The 24,877-nt window shown below is 21.5% G+C and overlaps 1 protein-coding gene across 1 annotated transcript in view; it reads right to left on the bottom strand.

Moving 5' to 3' along the window:
- LOC122498827 (26S proteasome non-ATPase regulatory subunit 2-like) overlaps window positions 1-24,877 on the bottom strand; it is a 27,780-nt gene extending 2,903 nt beyond the window's left edge. The window contains exons 1-14 of the mRNA XM_043606772.1: window positions 23,582-24,877; window positions 23,375-23,431; window positions 20,963-21,321; window positions 20,546-20,722; window positions 19,157-19,343; window positions 18,767-19,072; window positions 16,028-16,110; window positions 15,711-15,946; window positions 14,828-14,966; window positions 14,635-14,755; window positions 12,163-12,398; window positions 11,960-12,050; window positions 2,476-2,763; window positions 2,001-2,195 (exon numbers count right to left, since the gene is read on the bottom strand). Coding sequence (XP_043462707.1) covers window positions 2,001-2,195; window positions 2,476-2,763; window positions 11,960-12,050; window positions 12,163-12,398; window positions 14,635-14,755; window positions 14,828-14,966; window positions 15,711-15,946; window positions 16,028-16,110; window positions 18,767-19,072; window positions 19,157-19,343; window positions 20,546-20,722; window positions 20,963-21,321; window positions 23,375-23,431; window positions 23,582-23,629 — 2,523 coding nt within the window. The 5' untranslated portion in view covers window positions 23,630-24,877. The remainder of the gene's footprint in view (window positions 1-2,000; window positions 2,196-2,475; window positions 2,764-11,959; window positions 12,051-12,162; window positions 12,399-14,634; window positions 14,756-14,827; window positions 14,967-15,710; window positions 15,947-16,027; window positions 16,111-18,766; window positions 19,073-19,156; window positions 19,344-20,545; window positions 20,723-20,962; window positions 21,322-23,374; window positions 23,432-23,581) is intronic.

Raw genomic sequence — 24,877 nt, 5'->3', positions numbered from 1 at the left:
ATTATTTATGAAAATAATTGAATGGTTGCGAAGAAATTTATAAAAAAAATTTTTAAATAATGAAAATAATTAAAGGTTTGTGTAGAATTTAATTAATTATTTTTTTTAAATAATGGAATTCTTTTGGAAAATTTTATTAGAATAGTAGATACCTATTAAAAATCATTCAATTGAGGAAATTTTTTGAAAATAATTGAAATTTTGACAATTTTATTAAAATTTTTGAAAAGAATTGAATTTTGGAAAATAATCTAATTATTTATAAAGATAATTGAAATTTTGACGATAATTTTTAAAAAATTTTTAACATAATTGGATTTTTGCGAAGAATTTTCTTAATTTTGGAAATAAAAAATTTAAAAAAGAAAAATAATAATTTTTATTACTATTTTTAAAAAACTTGTTGTTGAATATATTTTTGTTCAAAAATAGTATTTAAAATGAGATCATTTAGTAAATTTATTAGGTTTGCAGGTAAAATTTAGAAATTATTAAACTTTTTCTTACTTAAATTAATTTAATTTGTTGCAATTATTTAAGTTATAGAACAAATTTCTCTGTTCAAAAATTTAAATATAATAATTTTTTAACATTTCAATTTTTTTCGAATAACTACAATTTTGGTAATTAGAATTATTTTTAATTTCGTAATTATTTTGTAAATGATATTATCAAATAGTTTTCCCAGGACAAAAGTAAGTTGAACAGTAATAATAGTAATAATAAAATTTATCGGATTTTTTGAAAGTCGTTTCATTATTCGTCATAAACGAATATAACTTTAAATTTCATAAAGTCGGAATGAAGATTCCAATTTGAATGTGACTTGAAATTTAGATTTGGAGACGTTCTAAAAATCCCTAAATAACTAGTTTTAAGGGAATTTGGTAAAGTTTTAAAAAAAATTATTGACAAATTGAATTCGCCATTTAGAATTTAGAAAACCTGGTGTCAGATTTGTAATTAGTCATCTCGAAATTTGTTAAAGATTTTTTAAACTTTACAATTTTAAATAATTAAAAATTTAATTTTAATTAGTTTTTAGTTATGTTATATAATAATTATTTTTTGTGAGGAATTCAATGGTCATAAAATAAAATCAATCAGAAAATATTTATTAGAATTTATTATTATTTATTAGAAAATCTATTTTTGAATCCATAAAAAAATTGCCAAATAAAATAATTCATTTTCATGATTTTCGAAACATTTTTTTTAAACTGAAAATACTAAAAAATACCATTGTTATTCAATTTTTGTATAGGTATGGAAATTCATTTGTTTATTTTCCTAATTTAGTTAAAAAAAAATATAAAGAAGTTGAATAATAATAGTATTTTTTTAGTATTTTCAGCCTAAAACAAAGATTTTTTTTCAAAAAAATGCTTTAAAAATTATGAAAATCAATTTTTCATTTGGTAATTTTTTTGTGGATTTAATTTCTACAAAATTATGCCAGGATTTCAAAATCTACCAATTTTGAATAAAAATAAAAATTCAAAAAAGATCAAAATATTTTCTGACCAATTTTATTTAATGACTATTGAATTCTCCACAAAAAATTACTTACTTTAAAAATAATTTTGTGGAATATTTAAAATTATTTTCTGGACATAGTTAAAAAATAACGGTGATAAAAATTACTTAAATTAAAATGGTTCCAAACTGTTTAGAAAAATAAGTGCAATATAACATTTTCACTCGCTTGCACGTGAATAATTTTGCTAGTTTATAATAATTTTTTTCATGATAAAATTTCTGTATAATAAACAACATTGATTTATGCAAAAATAAAAATGTTTCAAAGGGTTTTAAAAATATTTTAAAACTGTTAAAAATAGTAGGTATAAGTACTTTTAATATTTCGAAAGCATAAAAATTGTTTTTAGAGCATTTTGAAATTATAAAAAAATACTCACATTGGAAATGATTTTTTTAATTTAGAATAAAATAGATTAGAATGTCAATTACTATAGAGGATTTTAAATTGAAAATCGCACCTTTAAATCCTCGTCGAGGGTGATAATCCATCGGGGTTCAATCGCAGTAGCCAAACAGTACAGCAAGTAATGCGATTTGCTTAAAATTAGATTTCTGCAGTCCAAAAAGGCGACGAAAACAACCATTAATCCAGCCAGTGCCGTGTAATCCAAAACTTTAGAAGCAAATCTCAAAGGACACAAAGATAATGTTCCCTGAAAGAAACAAATAAAATGTACCAAAGAAAATTAGTTTTCCCAAAAGTCTCGTAAAATTTATCTTCATTGTTAACTTTTAAAAGTATCAAATTGCAACGAATTGATACCAAAAAAGTGTATCTCAAATCAAAAATTGATCCAAATTATTTTAGGCATCAATTTGATTCGCTTTAGTGTGAATATTTGATACATTTCATAAAATTGTGATTGTAAATTAGCATTTTTATTGAAAATTTGAAAAAAAGGAATAATTTTGCTGGGAATTAATTAATTTTACTTTTCCAAGATGAATGAGTCCTTGGGATATGCGAACCAAAAATAGATGATTAGAATTTTTCGCATGATAGGCAGCAAGTTGTCGCAACATTGTCGCTAATCGGGCATTATTCGTTCCAGCGCCGACGAGACCTAGTCCAAATATTGCGTTTAATGACACTTCTGAATCGTTATCGTGACTGTATTTGTTTAATACGTCGACTAATGCTGGATCGGGATTCGATATTGATGACAAAGCCAGAGCAAGGGGAACGGCTCTTCGTGCCTGAGGAGGTCCATACCTTCCAACCTGTTCCAAATTATTATTATTATTCTTATTCTTATTATAAATTTCCTTCAATTTATTATTTTTCTTCATTATGAAATGTTTGCAAAAAATTTTATTTTTTACCATTTCAGAATAATTCACACAGTTTTTTAATAAATTATATTATTTTGTACTAGCAAATGTTACGAGCGCGAAACATGATATTCAATTTATTATTATTATGGAAATAAGAAAATTTTGTATTTTCAAATATAAACTTCAATTTTTGAATAATTTTAGATTCAAAATTCAAAAAATTAACTTATTAAGTAGATAACAAATTATTAAAATTGTTTATTACTTTCAAAAATTTTAATAAAATTCTTAGCAAGAATTCAATTATTTTTTATAAATAATAACATTCATCGGAACAATACATTATAGGTAATAATCGTAAGTTTCCTTTCCGTTAGCAAATTATCTGCATTCATTTGTTTGTTTTGAAAATTTAATTTTGTGGGTTAAGTATTGGCATTTTTTATATATTTTTTAATGTCAAACTTTTTAATGTGGAAAATACTTTACTTATTAAATTGTCTCCACTCTTTGGTAAAAAATCTAAAATTATCAAAAATTCGAAAAAATTCAAAAATCCGATTTTCTTAAAATTCAACATTTTTTCTTCTTTTTTATGGGATTTAGCTTCATTATTTTTGTGCTTTTGGAAAATACTTTACATATTTAATAGTCTCGACTCTTTGGTAAAAAATCTAAAATTATTAAAAATTATCAAAAATCCGAAAAATTGAATTTCTTAAAACTCAACATTTTTTCTTCTCTTTTATGGGATTTAGATTCATTATTTTTGTGCTTTTGGAAAATACATTACTTATTAAATTGTCTTGACTCTTTGGTAACAAATCTAAAATTATCGAAAATTATCAAAAATTCAAAAATCCGATTTTCTTAAAATTCAACATTTTTTCTTCTCTTTTATAGCATTTAGCTTCATTATTTTTGTGCTTTTGGAAAATACTTTACTTATTAAATTGTCTCGAGTCTTTGGTAAAAAATCTAAAATTATTAAAAATTATCAAAAATCCGAAAAATTGAATTTCTTAAAATTCAACATTTTTTCTTCTCTTTTATGGGATTTAGATTCATTATTTTTGTGCTTTTGGAAAATACTTTACTTATTAAATTGTCACGACTCTTTGGAAAAAAATAAAAAATTATTAAAAATTATCAAAAATCCGAAAAATCAAATTTCTTAAAATTCAACATTTTTTCCTCTCTTTTATAGGATTTAGCTTAATTATTTTTGTGCTTTTGGAAAATACTTTACTTATTAAATTGTCTCGACTCTTTGGTAAAAAATATAAAATTATCGAAAATTATCAAAAATTCAAAAATCCGAATTTCTTAAAATTCAACATTTTTTTCTCTCTTTTATAGGATTTAGCTTAATTATTTTTGTGCTTTTGGAAAATACTTTACTTATTAAATTGTCTCGACTCATTGGTAAAAAATCAAAAATTATTAAAAATTATCAAAAATCCGAAAAATCAAATTTCTTAAAATTCAACATTTTTTCTTCTCTTTTATGGGATTTAGCTTCATTATTTTTGTGCTTTTGGAAAATACTTTACTTATTAAATAGTCTCGACTCTTTGGTAAAAAATCTAAAATTATCGAAAATTATCAAAAATTCAAAAATCCGAATTTCTTAAAATTCAACATTTTTTCCTCTCTTTTATAGGAATTAGCTTCATTATTTTTGTGCTTTTGGAAAATACTTTAGTTATTAAATTGTCTCGACTCTTTGATAAAAAATCAAAAATTATTAAAAATTATCAAAAATCCGAAAAATCAAATTTCTTAAAATTCAACATTTTTTCCTCTCTTTTATAGGATTTAGCTTAATTATTTTTGTGCTTTTGGAAAATACTTTACTTATTAAATTGTCTCGACTCTTTGGTAAAAAATATAAAATTATCGAAAATTATCAAAAATTCAAAAATCCGAATTTCTTAAAATTCAACATTTTTTCCTCTCTTTTATAGGATTTAGCTTCATTATTTTTGTGCTTTTGGAAAATACTTTACTTATTAAATTGTCTCGACTCTTTGGTAAAAAATCAAAAATTATTAAAATTTATCAAAAATCCGAAAAATCAAATTTCTTAAAATTCAACATTTTTTCTTCTCTTTTATGGGATTTAGCTTCATTATTTTTGTGCTTTTGGAAAATACTTTACTTATTAAATTGTCTCGACTCTTTGGTAAAAAATCTAAAATTATCAAAAATTATCAAAAATCCGAAAAATCAAATTTCTTAAAATTCAACATTTTTTCTTCTCTTTTATGGGATTTAGCTTCATTATTTTTGTGCTTTTGGAAAATACTTTACTTATTAAATTGTCTCGACTCTTTGGTAAAAAATCTAAAATTATCAAAAATTATCAAAAATTCAAAAATCCGATTTTCTTAAAATTCAACATTTTTTCTTCTCTTTTATGGGATTTAGATTCATTATTTTTGTGCTTTTGGAAAATACTTTACTTATTAAATTGTCTTGACTCTTTGGTAACAAATCTAAAATTATCGAAAATTATCAAAAATTCAAAAATCCGATTTTCTTAAAATTCAACATTTTTTCTTCTCTTTTATGGCATTTAGCTTCATTATTTTTGTGCTTTTGGAAAATACTTTACTTATTAAATTGTCTCGACTCTTTGGTAACAAATCTAAAATTATCAAAAATTCGAAAAAATTCAAAAATCCGATTTTCTTAAAATTCAACATTTTTTCTTCTTTTTTATGGGATTTAGCTTCATTATTTTTGTGCTTTTGGAAAATACTTTTCTTATTAAATTGTCTCGACTCTTTGGTAAAACATCTAAAATTATCGAAAATTATCAAAAATTCAAAAATCCGAATTTCTTAAAATTCAACATTTTTTCCTCTCTTTTATAGGAATTAGCTTCATTATTTTTGTGCTTTTGGAAAATACTTTAGTTATTAAATTGTCTCGAGTCTTTGGTAAAAAATCTAAAATTATTAAAAATTATCAAAAATCCGAAAAATTGAATTTCTTAAAATTCAACATTTTTTCTTCTCTTTTATGGGATTTAGATTCATTATTTTTGTGCTTTTGGAAAATACTTTACATATTTAATAGTCTCGACTCTTTGGTAAAAAATCTAAAATTATCAAAAATCCGTTTTTCTTAAATTTTAACATTTTTTCTTCTCTTTTATAGAATTTAGCTTCATTATTTTTGTGCTTTTGGAAAATACTTTACTTATTTAATAGTCTCGACTCTTTGGTGAAAAATCTAAAATTATCAAAAATTCGAAAAAATTCAAAAATCCGATTTTCTTAAAATTCAACATTTTTTCTTCTTTTTTATGGGATTTAGCTTCATTATTTTTGTGCTTTTGGAAAATACTTTTCTTATTAAATTGTCTCGACTCTTTGGTAACAAATCTAAAATTATCGAAAATTATCAAAAATTCAAAAATCCGATTTTCTTAAAATTCAACATTTTTTCTTCTCTTTTATGGCATTTAGCTTCATTATTTTTGTGCTTTTGGAAAATACTTTACTTATTAAATTGTCTCGACTCTTTGGTAACAAATCTAAAATTATCAAAAATTCGAAAAAATTCAAAAATCCGATTTTCTTAAAATTCAACATTTTTTCTTCTTTTTTATGGGATTTAGCTTCATTATTTTTGTGCTTTTGGAAAATACTTTACTTATTAAATTGTTTCGACTCTTTGGTAAAACATCTAAAATTATCGAAAATTATCAAAAATTCAAAAATCCGAATTTCTTAAAATTCAACATTTTTTCCTCTCTTTTATAGGAATTAGCTTCATTATTTTTGTGCTTTTGGAAAATACTTTAGTTATTAAATTGTCTCGACTCTTTGGTAAAAAATCAAAAATTATTAAAAATTATCAAAAATCCGAAAAATCAAATTTCTTAAAATTCAACATTTTTTCCTCTCTTTTATAGGAATTAGCTTCATTATTTTTGTGCTTTTGGAAAATACTTTAGTTATTAAATTGTCTCGACTCTTTGATAAAAAATCAAAAATTATTAAAAATTATCAAAAATCCGAAAAATCAAATTTCTTAAAATTCAACATTTTTTCCTCTCTTTTATAGGATTTAGCTTAATTATTTTTGTGCTTTTGGAAAATACTTTACTTATTAAATTGTCTCGACTCTTTGGTAAAAAATATAAAATTATCGAAAATTATCAAAAATTCAAAAATCCGAATTTCTTAAAATTCAACATTTTTTCCTCTCTTTTATAGGATTTAGCTTCATTATTTTTGTGCTTTTGGAAAATACTTTACTTATTAAATTGTCTCGACTCTTTGGTAAAAAATCAAAAATTATTAAAAATTATCAAAAATCCGAAAAATCAAATTTCTTAAAATTCAACATTTTTTCTTCTCTTTTATGGGATTTAGCTTCATTATTTTTGTGCTTTTGGAAAATACTTTACTTATTAAATTGTCTCGACTCTTTGGTAAAAAATCTAAAATTATCGAAAATTATCAAAAATTCAAAAATCCGATTTTCTTAAAATTCAACATTTTTTCTTCTCTTTTATGAGATTTAGATTCATTATTTTTGTGCTTTTGGAAAATACTTTACTTATTAAATTGTCTTGACTCTTTGGTAAAAAATCTAAAATTATCGAAAATTATCAAAAATTCAAAAATCCGATTTTCTTAAAATTCAACATTTTTTCTTCTCTTTTATGGGATTTAGATTCATTATTTTTGTGCTTTTGGAAAATACTTTACTTATTAAATTGTCTCGACTCTTTGGTAACAAATCTAAAATTATCAAAAATTCGAAAAAATTCAAAAATCCGAATTTCTTAAAATTCAACATTTTTTCCTCTCTTTTATAGGAATTAGCTTCATTATTTTTGTGCTTTTGGAAAATACTTTAGTTATTAAATTGTCTCGACTCTTTGGTAAAAAATCAAAAATTATTAAAAATTATCAAAAATCCGAAAAATCAAATTTCTTAAAATTCAACATTTTTTCCTCTCTTTTATAGGATTTAGCTTTATTATTTTTGTGCTTTTGGAAAATACTTTACTTATTAAATTGTCTCGACTCTTTGGTAAAAAATATAAAATTATCAAAAATTCGAAAAATTTCAAAAATCCGTTTTTCTTAAAATTCAACATTTTTTCCTCTCTTTTATGCCATTTAGCTTTATTATTATTTGAATTTTTATTCAAGAGAAAAAATGAAAAACTGAAAAAATTTAGAAGCCTTTTAAAAATTCCATACTATTTCCATGATTTCCATGATTTCCAGATTCTGTAGGAACCCTGCTTTTGTCTGACTTTCTTCTAAATTATCGTATTCAGTGATTTCTGGGGTGAATTTGGTTAAGTTGTAAAATGACTAATTTCTTATTGAATTCGTTTTTTTTGAATGTAGAAAATCTGATGTTAATTTCATTCTTTTTTCGTTATGCACGGCAAAAAATATTTAGCTGGATGAACTACAGATTTCACTTTAGTATAGCGAAATTTTTCAGTGCTTCAATTAATACTTTCCTTATTCTAGAGAAACTTATCGCTATTTCAAGTAAAACTTTTTTCATTGTGTAATAATTATTATTTCTTTGAAAAGTATTTAATTTAAAATGGCTTTATAAAATAAGCAATGCAAAAGATGACCCAGATACTAATTGTAATTGTTCTAGCCATAGTTTAAGTCTAGTAATGTAAATTCTATTTAAATTGAGACCATTGAGTGAAATTATTTAAATTTTAGTTAGTTAAATCTCTTTGTTATGTAGGTTATAATAATTATTTCTTTAAAATTTTTTAAATTGTTTAAAATAAGCAGCCCCATACAACATTCCCGCGCGCTTGCGCGCGGATAGTTTGGCTAGTTTAATTATGTTTATAAATAGCATAATTATTTGCAGAAATTCAATTATTTTTATAAATAATAACATTCATCGGAAAAAATTCAATTTATAGTAAAATTTTTTGCAGAAATTTAATTATTTTTATAAATATAGAAAAATTGTTTGCAAGAATTGAATTAGGTATTTTTATAACTAATAAAATTCGTCCCAGGAATTCAATTATTTTTAATACAATTTTAATAAAATTTAATAATCAAATTTTTTATTATAATATTATTAACAGACGGGATTTTTTAAAAAGTTGGAAAAAAATTCTTTGATTAATTCAACTATTTTCAATTAAAATTATTCAAAAAACTACATTTTTATCAAAAAACTGGAAGAAATTTTTCAAAGAATTTAATTATTTACAAAAACTCGATAATAAAATTATTTAAAAGAATTAAATTTTTTATCAACATTTTTAATAAAATTTAATAGTAAAATTATTAATTTCAATTGTTAACAAAGACGATTATTTTAAAAACAGTGAAATTTTTCGCAAGAATTAAATTACTTTTATAAATAATAAAATTCTTCTTAGTAATTTAATGATTTTCAATACAATCTTAATAAAATTCAATAATCAAATTTTCAATTCTAATTATTAACAAACATGATTATTTTAAATATTTGAAAAAAATTCTTTGTTTAATTTAATTATTTTCAAAAATTTTAATTTCAATCTACTTATTAAAAACACTTAAAGAAATTTTTCAAAGAATTTAATTATTTACACAAACTAATAAAATTGTTTAAATGAATTCAATTTTCTATGAATAGTTTTATTAAAAGTTAATTACAATTATTGACAAAATCGATTAGGTATATTTAAATAATTAAAAAAATTTGTTGAAAGAATTTATTTACCTAATATTGTCAAAACATTTATCATTTAATAGTATGTATTAATTTTTCGCAATAATTGAATTATTTTCTTAAATAATAACATAATTCTTTGTAAGAATTCAATTATTTTTATAAATAATACATTTTTTTGCAAAAATTCAATTACTTTTATAAATAATAAAATTATTTGCAAAAATTCAATTATTTTTAAATAAAATTTTAATAAAATTTCAAGAACGAATACAATTTATTTTCTAAAATTTGAATAAATCCTTCAAAAAAATTCAATTTTATTTATAAGTAATAGTAAAATTATTCGCAAAAATTGAATTATTTTTAATACAATTTTATAATAACGTTTCATGAAAGAATTCAATTTTTCAACAATTTTAAATAATATTTTACGAAAAAATTCAATTATTTTAAAAATTTTTAATTAAAATTATTCAAAAAACTCCATTATTTTCAAAAAATTTAAAGAAATTTTTCAAAAGAATTTAATTTGAGTTTTCAAAAATTTTAATAAAATTCTTCGCAATAATTCAATTATTTTCAATTTTTTTTGATAACATCCTTTGCAAGAATTCAACTAATTTTAATATTGAAGAAATCTAAAAATGAAAATGATTAAAAAGGAAGGAAACAAAAAAGCAAATAAAAATTAACTTCATACAGATTACCGGAATACAACGATATAGAAGCTAAAAGATTTTTATCATTTTTAGTTGTTTTAAATTTTTAATGAAACTAATTTTCATTTATTCAAATTATTATTTGCTCCAGGTTTTATTAATTATGTTTAATTTACATCGAAGTTTCACAGTTTTTCAATGAATTGTGAATTTTTTGAATAATAGAATAGAATTCATTTCTTGGAGCTATACAAATTTTGATATACATTTTTTATTCAATTTATCAAGTTTATTTTTTTGGAATTTGTAATGAAACCAGTTTTAATTTTTTTTAAAAGTTATCTATTGCTTCGAGTTTTAATAATTATGAATTAATTTTCAATTAAATTATGGCTAATTTAAACTCTAGGTTCATTTTATAACAAATTCTCCACTTTTATGAACTTTTAATTGTTATGATTTTTTCTCTTTGTAATTTTTATTACATTTTTTTTAATTAATTACAAGGCAATTTCAGGATATAAAAAGTCAGAAATAACTAAATAATAAATTAAAAATTGTTTCAAATTACCGTAAGTGAGGCTAAATTCGCTCATGTAGGGTAAATTCGCTCAACCGATGTCTCTTTTTAAAATTCGATTAACATACTTTTTAGACAGAAATATTTAAGATTTACAATTGTTTTGGTTAATATAAATGGTAAACTTTAATTTAAAATTTATTTGCAGCAAATTCATTGGTAACTTTCAGTAGAAATTATATTTAAAACACAAGTGAATAATTTTCATATTGAACAAGTAGTATGAAAAAGTAGGAAATAAAGCTTTACTTCAAAGTTTTTAAGTTGAATACTTCTGAACAATACATTTCCTGTATCTCCAACATGATTTTCATAAAGCACAAAAATTAAAGCAATAAACAGATTCTGCAAAAAATCAATTTAAAAAAAATTCAAATTTGTTGTGTAAATTCGCTCAGGAAATAAGTCTACAAAAAAGATGTTTGGGCCTGGATATTTTAAGTATGTTAATTACTATAATTTATAATTCGATTTTTTTAAATAATAGTACTCTTATAACTGAAAATTAAACGATTTAAAACGGTTTAAGCACTAAACTGTCAAACTTAACCTTGTTTTTTATGGTTATGAGTACGTTTGATTGAATGATTGAATCTAATTACTTATTGATAAAACAATATTAAATATTTATTCCAATAACTTTGTATATTGTTCTTAATTTTTTTCTTTATTGATTCTAAAGAATATTTAGTTTCATTTTTGTAGATTATAATATATTTTGCCAGAATAATAATGGTGAGCGAATTTACCCATCATTTAAAGGTAAAGTCGCTCACAAAAAAACGGCTTATAAATAATTTTCTGCAACATATTTTAATTTCTTTATGCAGTAATAGGAAAGATAAAGGGTTAAAGATTATATATTTTCAGTGCCAATGTTTATTTTTATCGTTTCCCGAAGTTATTTAAAAAAGAATTGAAAAATTGAGCGAATTTAGCCTCACTTACGGTATTATTGAAACTTTTGTGTTTTTTTGACGATCTTTTTATCAAAAAAAAAAAAAATGAAAATTGAAAAAATTTTTTTTGTCAAAAAAATACAACAAAAATTAAATTCGATGTGATTTTTATTTTGAACTTTCGATAAGATAGAAATTATGTGAAACAGAAATTCGGAAATTTATCAAGACCTCATTTATTTTATTCATATTTCCATTCATATAATTATGATAATTTCCTTTCGTTCAAAAATGAAAATGAATAAAATCTGAGGTTGACTTACTTGTCCAAATATTCTTGAATTTTCTTTCCCCTCGGCTAAACCGACAACTCCAACTCCCAGTGAAGCAATGGCTTGAGAAAGACCAATGAACCTGAAAATTAAATTTTCAATTAAATTCTCCTTCTTTTTTTGTATATAAATTTTTTGAATTTTACTTTTGAAAATTAATCTTTTCAAGAAGATGTGTAAGTTAGTTTGTTTACGATGAAGTCTCTTCTTTATTGGTTTCAGAGGAAGTTTTGCTTTTCGAAGAATTACTATTGTCATTGCTTCCTTGAAAGTTGAGACTCAAAGGGAGAGTGGGCGCATTACAGCAATTATCCGGTGTTACACTGTTTGTCGATTTTGTCGAAAGTTTATCAGTTCCCACTGGTTCCGAGCAAATTTGCAATAATTCCTGAACTATCAATACATCACCAGTACCGGCGTATGAGCAAACCTATTTAATAAATTAAAAATAATCATTTTTTTTTAAATTCGATTTTTAGTAAGTACATTTTATCACGACAATAAAATCGCTTTTTGTGTAATTTTCTGCAATTTTTAAAATGCATTTTTAAAAAATTCTTTCACTACACTGTAAAAAAAAGTGCTATACATTAGCGCTGTTTTCGGTATTAAAAATTTAAAATAGAACAAAATTATGATTTTGTACTAAAATTGGTACTACAGAGTTGCGACAAAAATTTAATTTTGTTTTTTCCTAATTCACAGACAAATTTTTGACTTTTTCCCTGACTCTAAAGAATATTCTGATTCACTCTAAAAAAAATGTTCTATTAAATTTAATTACGAATTTCTTCAATTGTAAAATTATTCGAAAACTTTAATAACTTCTTTTTCAAATAAATATTTAATCACTATTATATTTCCATAGAAATTAAGATTTTTTTCAAAAATTTCAAATTCAAATCTTTTAAAATTCAATAACTTCAAAAAGTTTCTATTTGGAATTTTATAAAATTTCAATTTTGAATGAATTTACTTAGAAATTTTTAAGAACTTATATTTTTGAAAAATTTTAATAATTCAAATTCTTCTAAAATTAGTTACATTTCTAAATATATATTTAAATAAACATTAAAAATAATGGATTCAGAAAACAATTTTAGTTAAAAATACCAAATTCTTCACAGAAATTTAATTATGTTCAAAAACTTTTTAAACATTTCTCGTCAAAAATTTCAATTATCTTTATATTTAATAAAATTCTTCTCCGAAATTCAATTATTTTCAAAAAATTTTAATAAATTTCTTCTCAAGAATTTAATTATTTTTACAAGTAATACAATTTTTCACATTATTTCAATTATTTAAAAAAGTGTAATAAAGTTTTTTTTGTTAAGAATTCAATTATTTTCATAAATAAATAATATTTTTAATATAATTTAAGTAAATTCTTCGAAAAATGTAAAAGTTTTAAAAAACTTTATTAAAATTCTTCAAATGATTATCAATTATCAATTATTATTTTTAATAATTTTTCCAAAAGTTTCTTGAGAATTTTCAAATTTATAATTTAAAGGAAGAAGTTAACAATCTATCTTCCTTTAAATTAAAAATGAATTCCGAATGATAAATTCCTTTCCTTAAATTTTCAAATTTATTTGTTTACAATTCAGTTTTATGGAATTTTAAATATTCGGAAATTTTTCAATTAAATATATATTATAAAATAGAAAATTCAAATAATTTTTAAAAAATTAATTCTACAGAATTGTTAGTCAAAAGTATGAAAAATTCTAATTTTCAAAGATTTTAATTTGAAACCTTTTCAAAATTCAATTATTTTTAAAACTGAAATTCATTTTTAAATTAATTTTTATTAGAAAATTCTACGAGAATTTAATTATTTAATTACAAAAATAAATAATTTACTGAATAATTTAATGTTTCTGAAAATTAATTTCTCGCATAAGGAATTTTATCAACAAATTTTTAAATAATTGAATTATTTTGACAAATTTTAATAAAATTTTTAAGAATAATTCTTCTTTTGAGGAATTCAATTATAATTGTATTAAAATTAAATGAAATTCTGCGATGAGTTTTATTATTTATGAAAATAATTGAATTTTTAAATTTTTATTATTTATGAAAAAAATTAAATTTTTGCGTAGAATTTTGTTACAATTTTTTTTTTTAATAATTGAATTTCTTAAGGATCATTTTATTAAAATTGTAGATATTGAAAATCATTGAATTGAGGAAAATCTTTTGAAAATGATTTAAGTTTTGCCAAAAATTTTGAAAATAATTGAAATTCGGAGAAGAATTCTATTGTTTATAAAGAAAATTAAAATTTTTATGAAAATTTTTAAAAATTTTTGAACATAATTGAATTTCTACAAAGAATTTTGTGGATAGTTCTTGAAGAATTAAGTCATTTAAAAAGAAATTATTGTCAGAAATATAAAAAATTGCAGGTTTTGTATTAGAATTCGTAGTAAGTTCATAGTTTATGAGGCAAACAAAAAATACACCAGAATTTAGAATTTTCTTATGAATTTCAAAAATTAAATTTTTTTAGCATTTTTAATTAAAAAAAAAAAAAAATTTTTTTTTAAATCCTTGACTTTTCCCTGATTTCTATGACCTGTGGTAACCCTCTACGAAATTAGTACTTTTTTTAGTGTATATTGTCTGTAAATAAATTATATTAAAATTAAAAATACTTGAAGCATTGTTTGTGAAGCTAATTTGTAAGGTTCTGGTAAAACTTCAAGAGCCGCTGAAAGTGTTTCAATGGCATCGCGACGACCCATGTAAATTAATCCCAAAGACAGTGGAAGAAATCTGGAAAATTCAACACAAAAGATAATAAAATTGTAAAAAACTTTTTCTTCTCAAATATCAGGGTATTCGAACCTGGAGTGTGTGTCTGATAATTCTTGAGGTGTAGATTCCAAGAGTTTTTGGAGAATTGTCGAAGAAGCTTCGGAATTAGTCGAGCCAACATTTATTAAACCCAATGAAATAGCGGCAAGTGATACAATTTCCCTAGAACCTATAATGGAAAAAATAAAAAATAAATTAAATAATAACACGAGTTCAGATTAAATTTGTTTAAATCAATTGATTAATTGATTAATAATAAATTGATAATAAATTAATAATTAATTGATTAAGATTAATAATTAATTGATTAATCAAATGATTAATTTTTAAATAAAAAAATTTAATAATAATGGTATTTTTAACATTTTCAGCCTAAGAATAAAGTTTTCATTCAAAAATCTGCTTTAAAAATTATGAAAATCGATTTTTTTATTTATCAATTTTTTTGTGGATTCAAAAACATTTTCTACAAAATTACGCATAGATTTCAAAATCTACCAATGTTTAAGAAAAATTAAAATTCAAAAAGGGTCACAATATTTTTCGTCCCCTTTTATTGTATGATTATTATTGAATTCGTCAAAAAATTACCTTAAAAATAATTTTATGGAATATTTAAGTTATTTTCTTGATACAGTAAAAAATATCGGTGTACCCTCCCCTTAATTGAATATCCTTACGGAATATACTTGAAGAATATTAAAGAAATCTTCGTAAAGAATATTATTCGAAAATTTAAAGAATATTCTTGAAAAATATTTCCTGAATGAATACACTTATTGAAGTACTGGAAATTGGACAAATTACTTTTGCAAAATTATTCTGTGCTTTGTGCATTTTTACTTTTAAAAAAAAAACCTCTTTTTTTTGCTAATTTAATAATTAGATGAATAAATAGAAGATATAAAATTACTTTGCCTGTCCAGTAATACATTGATCATTAATTGCGAAACGTCTGATCTTTGGGAGCCAGCGTAAGCTAATCCAAGACCCAAAACGGCACCAATTCGCAATTTTTGATTTTGATTCATCACATATTCGTTGAGGAGTGCCAAGGCTGGATCACATTCATTACGAACGCCACAGTTCACCAAACCAATTGCCAACAGAGCTCCAGATTTGATAAAGTCTTCAGTTGAATAAAGATATCTGTAAAAAATAGATAGTCAAATTTCACTTTTTTCCATTTCACTATTTACGTCCGTTAATTAATTAGTTTTAAAAATTAACTTGTCGATTGGTACGAGTCCTCCATCAACGTCCCACATGTGAATCAAGCCCAAAGAAGCTGTTGCCGACAGCATTCCATGTTCCTTGTCGAAAAAGGTCCAATAATTATTTATAATATTCAAAGAATCTGGTTTTCGTTTATTTATTTATTCTTTTAACAAGAGGTTTATGAATTCGGGGTTGCCACATATCAGGAAATTCAGGGATTTTTATTAAAAGTACTGGGAAAAATTAAATTTTTAGAATTCATAAAAAATATGAATTTTTGAATAATTTCAAATTCAAACTTTAAAAAAATTCAATTATTAACTAATTTACTGATTAATTATTCTTGTTTATTAATTTCAAAAATTTCAATAAAATTCTTCGCGAGAATTCAATTATTTTCATATAAATTTTAAAATTCCTTCCAGGGATTTAATTATTATTTTCATAAATACTAACATTCTTTGTAAGAATTCAAAATTTTAAGAATTAAAATTTTAATGAAATTTCAGGAACGAATATACAATTATTTTCTAAAATTTTAATAAATCCTTCGAAACAATTCAATTATTTATTTAAATCGTGAAATCTTTGCGAAAATTCAATTATTTTCAAAAACATTTCACGAAAGAATTCCATTTTTTTCTTAATTCGTTATAAAATATTTCAAAAAAATTCAATTATTTTCTGAAATTCTAATAAAATTCAATAATTGAATGTTTAATTTCAATTATTAACAAACACGATTATTTTTAAAACTTGAAAAAAATTGTTCATAAAATTATTAAAGAAACTTTATTATTAAAAAAAAAAATTTTTTAATTCTTCAAAAGAAAATAGATTAGAATTTTCAAATATTTTATCAAAATTCTTCCCGAGAATTCAATTATTTTCCTAAATAATAAATTTCTTCGATGGAATTCTATTATTATCAATATTTTCAGATAAAATTCTTTGCAACAATTCGATGATTTTCAATACATTTAATTATAAAATTTTTAAAATTTAAAAAGAACAGTTATTAAAAAATTTAAGAAACAAAGAAGCAAGCAACAACTAACTTTAAACTGCGAACAGATTACCGGCATACAACGATTATTATTAATATAGATAATTTTACTTAAATATTTCGAAATTAATTGAATTTGAAAAGAGTTTCGTTTACAATTTTCATAAATTTTGAGAAATTATAATAATTCAAATTCTTCTAAAATTAGTTAAATTCTTTAATATAATTATATTTAATTAATTATTAAAAAAAATAGATTTTCATAAAAATTTTAGATAAAAACACGAGAAAGAATTGAATTTTTGAGAAGTTACAAATAATTGCAGAAATTCAATTATTTTCAAAAGTAATAAAATTCTTCGATGAAATTCAATTATGTTCAAAAAGTTTTTTAAACTCTCAATTATCTTTAGAAATAATAAAATTTTTTTCAGAAATTTAATTATGTTTCAAACGTTTTAATAAAATTCTTGACAAAATTTCAATTATTTAAAAAAAATCTTTTTTAATAAAATTCTTGGCAAAATTTCAATTATTTAAAAAAAATCTTTTTTAATAAAATTCTTGGCAAAATTTCAATTATTTAAAAAAAATCTTTTTTAATAAAATTCTACGCCAATATTTAATTAATTTTATAAATAATAAAAATTTGAATTCAAGTTTTTTATAATTTCTTTGCAATAATTCAATTGTTTTCATAAATAATAAAATTCTTTTTAGGAATTTAATTATTTTCATAAATGATAAATTTTGAAAATTAATCGAATTTCAAAAAGATTTCAAATGGAAATCTTTGAAATCAGAATTTTTCTTGTGTAAGAAATTACGAATAACTGAAATTTCATAAAATTGAATTTTAAACAAATGAATTTGAAAATTCTCAAAGAATTTTTAAAAAATTATTAAAAATAATAATTGATTAATTTAAAGAATAATTTTATTTAAAAATTGTGGATACAATATAATAAATAATAATTGAATTGAAATGATGAAAATAATTTTGAAGAAAATAAAAAAATTAAAAATTCTTATAATTAAAAAAAATGTAATAGAACAATTTTTTTTCGAGTATCTAATGATTTTTAGAGTGAATCAAAATATTTCTTAGAACCAGGGAAAAAATAAAAACTTTGTCTGGAAATCAGGGAAAAACAAAATTAAATTTTTGTGGCAACCCTGATGATATCAATTTTTTTAAATATTTCCTCTTCGAGTGAGTCGTTCATATTCGAAAAATAAAGTATAAATTTTTAGAATCGAAAAATATTAATTTTGGAAAATTTTCATCAAAAGGTAAATTTTGCATTGTTCTCCTTTAAACTCATTAAAACCATTTTAAGTGGTTATAAAATGGAACTATTTTGGAGTCACATAAAATATTTCATATATTACACTAACAATTTGGGTGACATTTATTAACATGCCACAAGGTTTATGAGTTCTGTTATTATGAATATTTAACTCTGAGCACCTAATCCCAAATTTATTAAAAAATATTTTTAACAAACAATAAATTAACAAGAAAGTAAAATCCTTTGATGAAAAAAAATTTTTTTGAAAAAATGACAGAATTTAACATTTTTTCGTTTTGTTATTCGAGCTAAAAAATTTCCATAAAACGAGAAAAATTTAATACTAATAGAATATAAAAAATATTAATTTATTATAAAAAATATGTTTTAACTTTTAACATAAAAATGTAAATAAATAAATAGATTATTTTTTAGTTATTTTAAAATCCGTACCTTATTTTTGTAAACCCAAGATTCTTCTGGATCGGACATTAATTTATCAACTCCAAATCCAGTGTGCACAAAACCGGAAGCAAAGCTAGCGGCCAAATTTGCCCTCGCCGAATCGTGTTCTATTCGTTTTAAAATTCCTGTTGTTTGCTCCAGCCATGATTTATAAATTTCGTCAGGAAGCTTAGGCTCTAAAATGTCCAATTCGCGAGCCAGCATTTGAAAATGTTCGTTCACATGTCCGTTGCTTATTATCGTCTCAATATCATTAGCTTCTTCACCTTTGTAATCCTTTCTCAATGGTTTGTCCTTGAAAAATAAATCATTTTTCAAAATACTAAAGTTTTTTTTTTATTATTTCATTTTTATTATTTATTTTTAATTTTATTAAACCTGTTGTCTAGCCACAAGAAACGCTAATTGCTTCCTCATTAAAGAATCCGGACAATTTGCAAAACACTCGAAAACTAGATCATAATCTTGAAGTTGCATGGCTATTAATATTGCTTTACAATAATCGGCGAATTTTAAATAATTATTTGCCACTGATTGCAAAATTTTTTGTCGATCAAATTCTTCGCTTCAATAATTAAAATTAAAAGATTTGTTAGTCGTTTAATTACCATTAAATATTTTACGTCCAATTGCAATTAAAATATAATTGATTTTTCAAAAATTTTTAGTCATTCAATTTTTTCAGAAACAAAAATTTTATTATTGTTAAAACTAGAATAACAAGTCCGTGAAATTTTTAGGCTCTTTGTTAGTAACAAAAACTATCTTTTTGAAATTTAATGAAAAGTTATTATTTTTAAAAAAATATAATTTTTCGAAATACAATTCTTCAAAAAATACGATTACATTTCAAAACAATTTTCAAAAGTAATAAAATTAAATTGTGTGAAATGTAAAATGTATTTCAACAATAAAATTTGACAAAACTTCTAATTGTTTCAATTTTTAAATTATTTTCGGGAATTCAATTCTCTTCGAAAAATTATAATCACAATTTTTCAAAAACCTTACTTTTTAGAATTTCTACAATTATTCAAAACTTAAATATTTTTTATCAAAGAATAAATATAAATTTTAAGAAAAAAAATTTTTTTTTTAAAGAAAATGCTTCAAAAATAGTAAAAATAAAAATTCAGAGTCGCCAATTTTATTAGAATTCAACGATAAAATATATTTAATTATACAAAAATTTTTGAAAAATTCAATTTTTTTTTTTGTAAATTTTCAAATTTTTAGTTACAATTTTATTCTTTAAAAAATATAATAATATTTAAAAATAATTGTTTAAAGTGAGAAAATAAAATTCTTTAAAAATATAAAATTTATAAAATTTATTTTAATGAAATTTGAGAAAATTTCCTTTTTTTCAAATTTTTAACATTATTTTCGGAAACACAACTATTTTCAAAAAATGTTTGTATTTTAATTTTTTAAAAACCTCATTTCTTAGAAAAAAAACTAAATTTTTGTCTAATAAATATTTGAATACTTATTTTTATTTATTTTTTCACAAGGATTTAAAGTTTCAAAATACTTTCCAATGTAAAACCTTTTGAAATTTAATGAAAATTTCTAAAAATTAAAACTGCAATATTTAAAAAGCACATTTTTTGTTGAAATTAAAAAAAAATTTAATTAATTATCAATATCTATAACATTTTTGATAGTTTATATATTTTTATAATATTTAAAATTAAAAATATACTCGTCGAAAATAAAGAATATAAAATAATAAATAAAAAAAATAAAATACTATAAAAGAATTACCTGTAAACAGCACAACTTGCGAGATAATTGCAAACTCTTGAGTAATTTGTCGAGTCTAAGTGACTATCCAATAATTCTATTTGATCGATTTCTAAACTGAGATCGCATGCTTGTATTTCCGCATTATCCTTCATATCGAACTTTATTATATTCCTTATCAATGGCATTATATGTTCTCTAAACAAAAAAATTCATTTCTCGTCAAAATTTACTTCAAAATTAACTTTAATCAGAAATCATCGTCTTTTTTTCTCAAATATTAAAATAAAGTAAAATTTATTCTTCAATAAAAGTTTCTAAAGTCGATCTAAAGTTCTAATTGAATTTATAATTGTTTTTTGTAAATAGTGTATAAAAAACTGTTTTTTTCATTTTATTTTTAGTTAATTCAAGAAATGAAAATAAATTTCTCCTTACTTAATGACTTGTTCGTTTTCAATTGGCATATTTGTCCATTCATCAATAATTTCCAATTCCAATCGTCGAACGTATTCGTGACCCCAGTCGCCGGGATCAATCATTGTTCCCTGAAGACAGAAATCTAGACATTCCCTTGACGCGGAAGTGGCACCTGCCAATGCTAAAACACTGAGAATGTCAGCAAAAAGGATTTTAACTTCCCTCGTTATAATCTTGTCATAAATTCTTTTCAAAAGCTCATAAGAGTTTCTTAAGTATTTCAAAGGCTTTGGAACTGATGTCATTGACGTCGTTGAAGTTTGCATCAATTTTTTCAATTGTACCAGAGATGTCATCAATTCATTTTCATTTTTGTTCTTTAATAGAAAAATCAAATTCTATAAAACAGCAATTTTTTTTTAATAAAATCCAGGCTTCGCACTCCTCTACTAAAACCTACTATTTACAACTTTTTTTTTTGTTATGCTACTATTTGGGTAGTTTTTTTTAGATTTCAATCACTAAAAGCTGCTATTTCTGTTTTTTTTTTTTTTTTTTTTTTTTTGAAAATTTCCACTACTTTAAATTCGCTAATATTAGAAATAAAAAAAACTATTCTCAAAAATTATAATCAAATTCTTTAAAACGATTCAAATATTTTCAAAAAATATTTAAAATTCAATTATTTTCAATATTTAGAAAAAAAAATTTTTCGCAAAACAATTCAATTATTTTAAAAAATTGATAAAATTCATCAAAAATTCAAATTATTTTTAAAAAATTAATAAAATTCATCTAAAATTCAATTATTTTCATAAATAATAAAATTTCCACTGGAATGCAATTAATTTATTTATTTGACAAAATTATTATACAATTCTTCACAATAATTCAAATAATTTCACTAATAATAACATTTTTCATGGAAATTCAATTTTTAAAAAAAATTTTTTATAAAATTCTAAGGAAGAATTCAAATATTTTCATGAATAATAAAACTCATCGAAGAATTTCAATTATTTCTAATACTATTTTAAATTAATTAATCAAAAAATTCAATTATTTTCACAAATAAAGTTTTCTACAAGAATTCAATTATTTTCAAAAATACCAAAATTTTTCACACAAATTCAATTCTTTTTAAACATTTTAATAAAATTTTTCGCAATAATTCAATTATTTACATAAATAATAAAATTCTTTTCAGGAATTCAATTATTTTTGAATATTTTAATAAAATTCTTAGCAACTATTCAATTATGTTTCATAAATAATAAAATTTATTGCAGGATTTCAATTATTTTTAATACAACTTTACAGGAATTGCTTAAAAATTGTAATTATATATATTTCTTAAAAATTTAATTTCAATTTCTCGAAAAAATCAATTATTTAAAAAAATATTTTTAAAAATTTTTTGAAAGAATTCAATTATTTATAAAAGAATTAAAATTTTTTAGAGGAATTCAATTATTTTCAATTATTTTAATAAAGTTGTTCGAAAGAATTCAATTATTTTAAATATAATTTTAATTACATTTTTTTGAAATAATCCAATTATTCTTTTAGATTTTAATAAAATTCTTCCCATAAGAATTCAATTATTTACATAAATAATTCTTCGAAAGAATTCAATTATTAAAGATAAATAACAAAATTATTCCCGAAAATTCAATTATTTTGAAGCATTTTAATAAAATTCTTTGCAAAATTCAATTATTTTCATAAATATCAATATTCATCACAAGAATTCAATTATTTTTCAAAGTAATAAATTTTTTCTTGGAAATTCAATTATTTTAAAAAATTCTAAAAAAATCGTTATCAAAAATTCAATTATTTTCAAAAAAAATCTAATAAAATACCACACAGACATTCAATTGTTCTGAAAATTTTTAATAGAATTCTTTGTAAAATTGAATTACTTTTAAAAAACTTTTCGCAATTCAATGATTTTTAATATCTACTATTTTCAAAAAATTTCCAAACAGAATTCAATTATTTAAAAAGTTGTTTTTAAAAATCTTCGTAAGAATTCAATTCTTTTCATGAATATTAAAAATTTCTCAGAAATTCAATTATTTAAATTAGAATTTGCATAAAATTAGTCAGAAGAAATCAATTATTTAATAATTTTTCTAAAATTCTTCGCAAGAATTAAATCATTTTTACAAATATTTAAATTTTTTCATGAATAATAAAATTCGTTGCAGAAATTCAATTTATTTACAGGATAAGAAAGAAGTAAATATTTTTGATAAAAATTAGGAAAAAGTCAGAAAAATAAAAAATATGGAATGACATTTTTTTCAGTTTTGTGATAGCTACTTTTTTTAGTTTGAAAACTACTTTTTGCTACTATTTTAAATCGAGTGCGAAGACTGTAAAATCTTTAAAATATTTCTATTTGTCTTTTTTTTCATCACTTACTGATAAATCTTCGACTATCTGCAAAAGATCTTCTTCCAAACACGTGTCGTCTTCATTCTGTTAATTAAAGTTTAATTATCTATTTAATTTTTCCTTTTTTCAGAGACAAATAAATTTATTGGTTAAGTTTAATATTTCTGACATATTTCGATTTTAATTAAATTTTTCAGTACGAGAAATAAATTTATTTTACTTTTAGTTTCTTACTTTATGAATTTCACTCTCTGCTTTAGACTTGTTAACGCTCTGAGACATTTTCGCCAATTAGATAATTAAATTTGTTGTCTAACAAAATTCTACCTCTGAATTCACATTAACTGCACATCACTGCACATTAACCAAACAAGGTGAAAAGAAACAGTTAACAACCGAAAAATTACTGTTTGAAGTTAGTCAAACAAAGTGGTGAATAGTGGTGAATTAAAAAACGAAATTAATTTTCAATTCTTTATTTTTAAACATTTTTAAACATTTTTAATTTTTATTCAACAATTTCTTATAATATAAACTTATAAAGTATCATAAAATATGTATTCTTAACAATATTTACAGTTTTTTTTATCAAGTGTATAAAATTGATTATATAATTTCTAGATAACAAATATAATAAAACTTGTTTATAATCCTTTAAACTTTGAGTCGGTCAACAAAATTGAAATCCCAATATTAACGCAATAAAATAATTTATATTTTCTTTGATGGATAAAAAAAATATCGCTCAATCGTAAAATATAGGATTAGAGTGATAAAAAGGCTTAAATTATAATTTTGATTAGAACAAGTGATTTGGAATAATATCTTTATAATCATCAAAAATTATACTGCGATATAAAGTCATTAGATGAAAATATAAAAATTAAATTTTATTTTTGATAGAATCAAAATAATATAAAATTTAACTTTTTAATTCTCTTCTATGTATTCTATAAATAATAATTAATAGTAATAATAATATTTACAATTAACGGATGAATTAATTAATACTACATTCAATTATAAACGGAGCCGCTCGACAATTGAGCCCATTGATCATAATACGTATATATATATGTCTAAGCGCTTTGTGTATTACGACTATTATCAATAATTACGCATCTCTGTCTTCCTGAAGAAAGAGTATCATATAAATGTGACATTGTTTTAATTATTTATTTATCAATAAATTATTTTACTTTAGTTCTCGATATCAGTCTTCTTCATTCCTTTATTGTTATTAGTAACTCTTTTTTTGAGGTATTGCAGTTTATTTGTCGTGAGTAAACAATAAATTAAGCAGAACGAAAACTGTTTTTAAATTCGACAATCTTGGTAACTATTTTATATGAATTTAATTTTTTTGTTCGAATTATCGTATTTCCTTTGGCTTTGCAATTACTTTTCTCAATAAAAAATTATTTACATTCATCAGGGTTGCCACAAATATTTAATTTTATTTTTCCCTGACTTTTCCCTGATTTCCAGAGAAAATTTTCACTTTTTCCCTGACCATAAAGAATATTCTGA

Source organism: Leptopilina heterotoma, unplaced genomic scaffold (assembly GCF_015476425.1).
Source record: "Leptopilina heterotoma isolate Lh14 unplaced genomic scaffold, ASM1547642v1 Lhet_16, whole genome shotgun sequence".
Classification (NCBI taxonomy): Eukaryota; Metazoa; Arthropoda; class Insecta; order Hymenoptera; family Figitidae; genus Leptopilina; species Leptopilina heterotoma.
The sequence above is the reverse complement of the archived record's forward strand: the minus strand, read 5'-3'. Positions and strand labels throughout refer to the sequence as shown.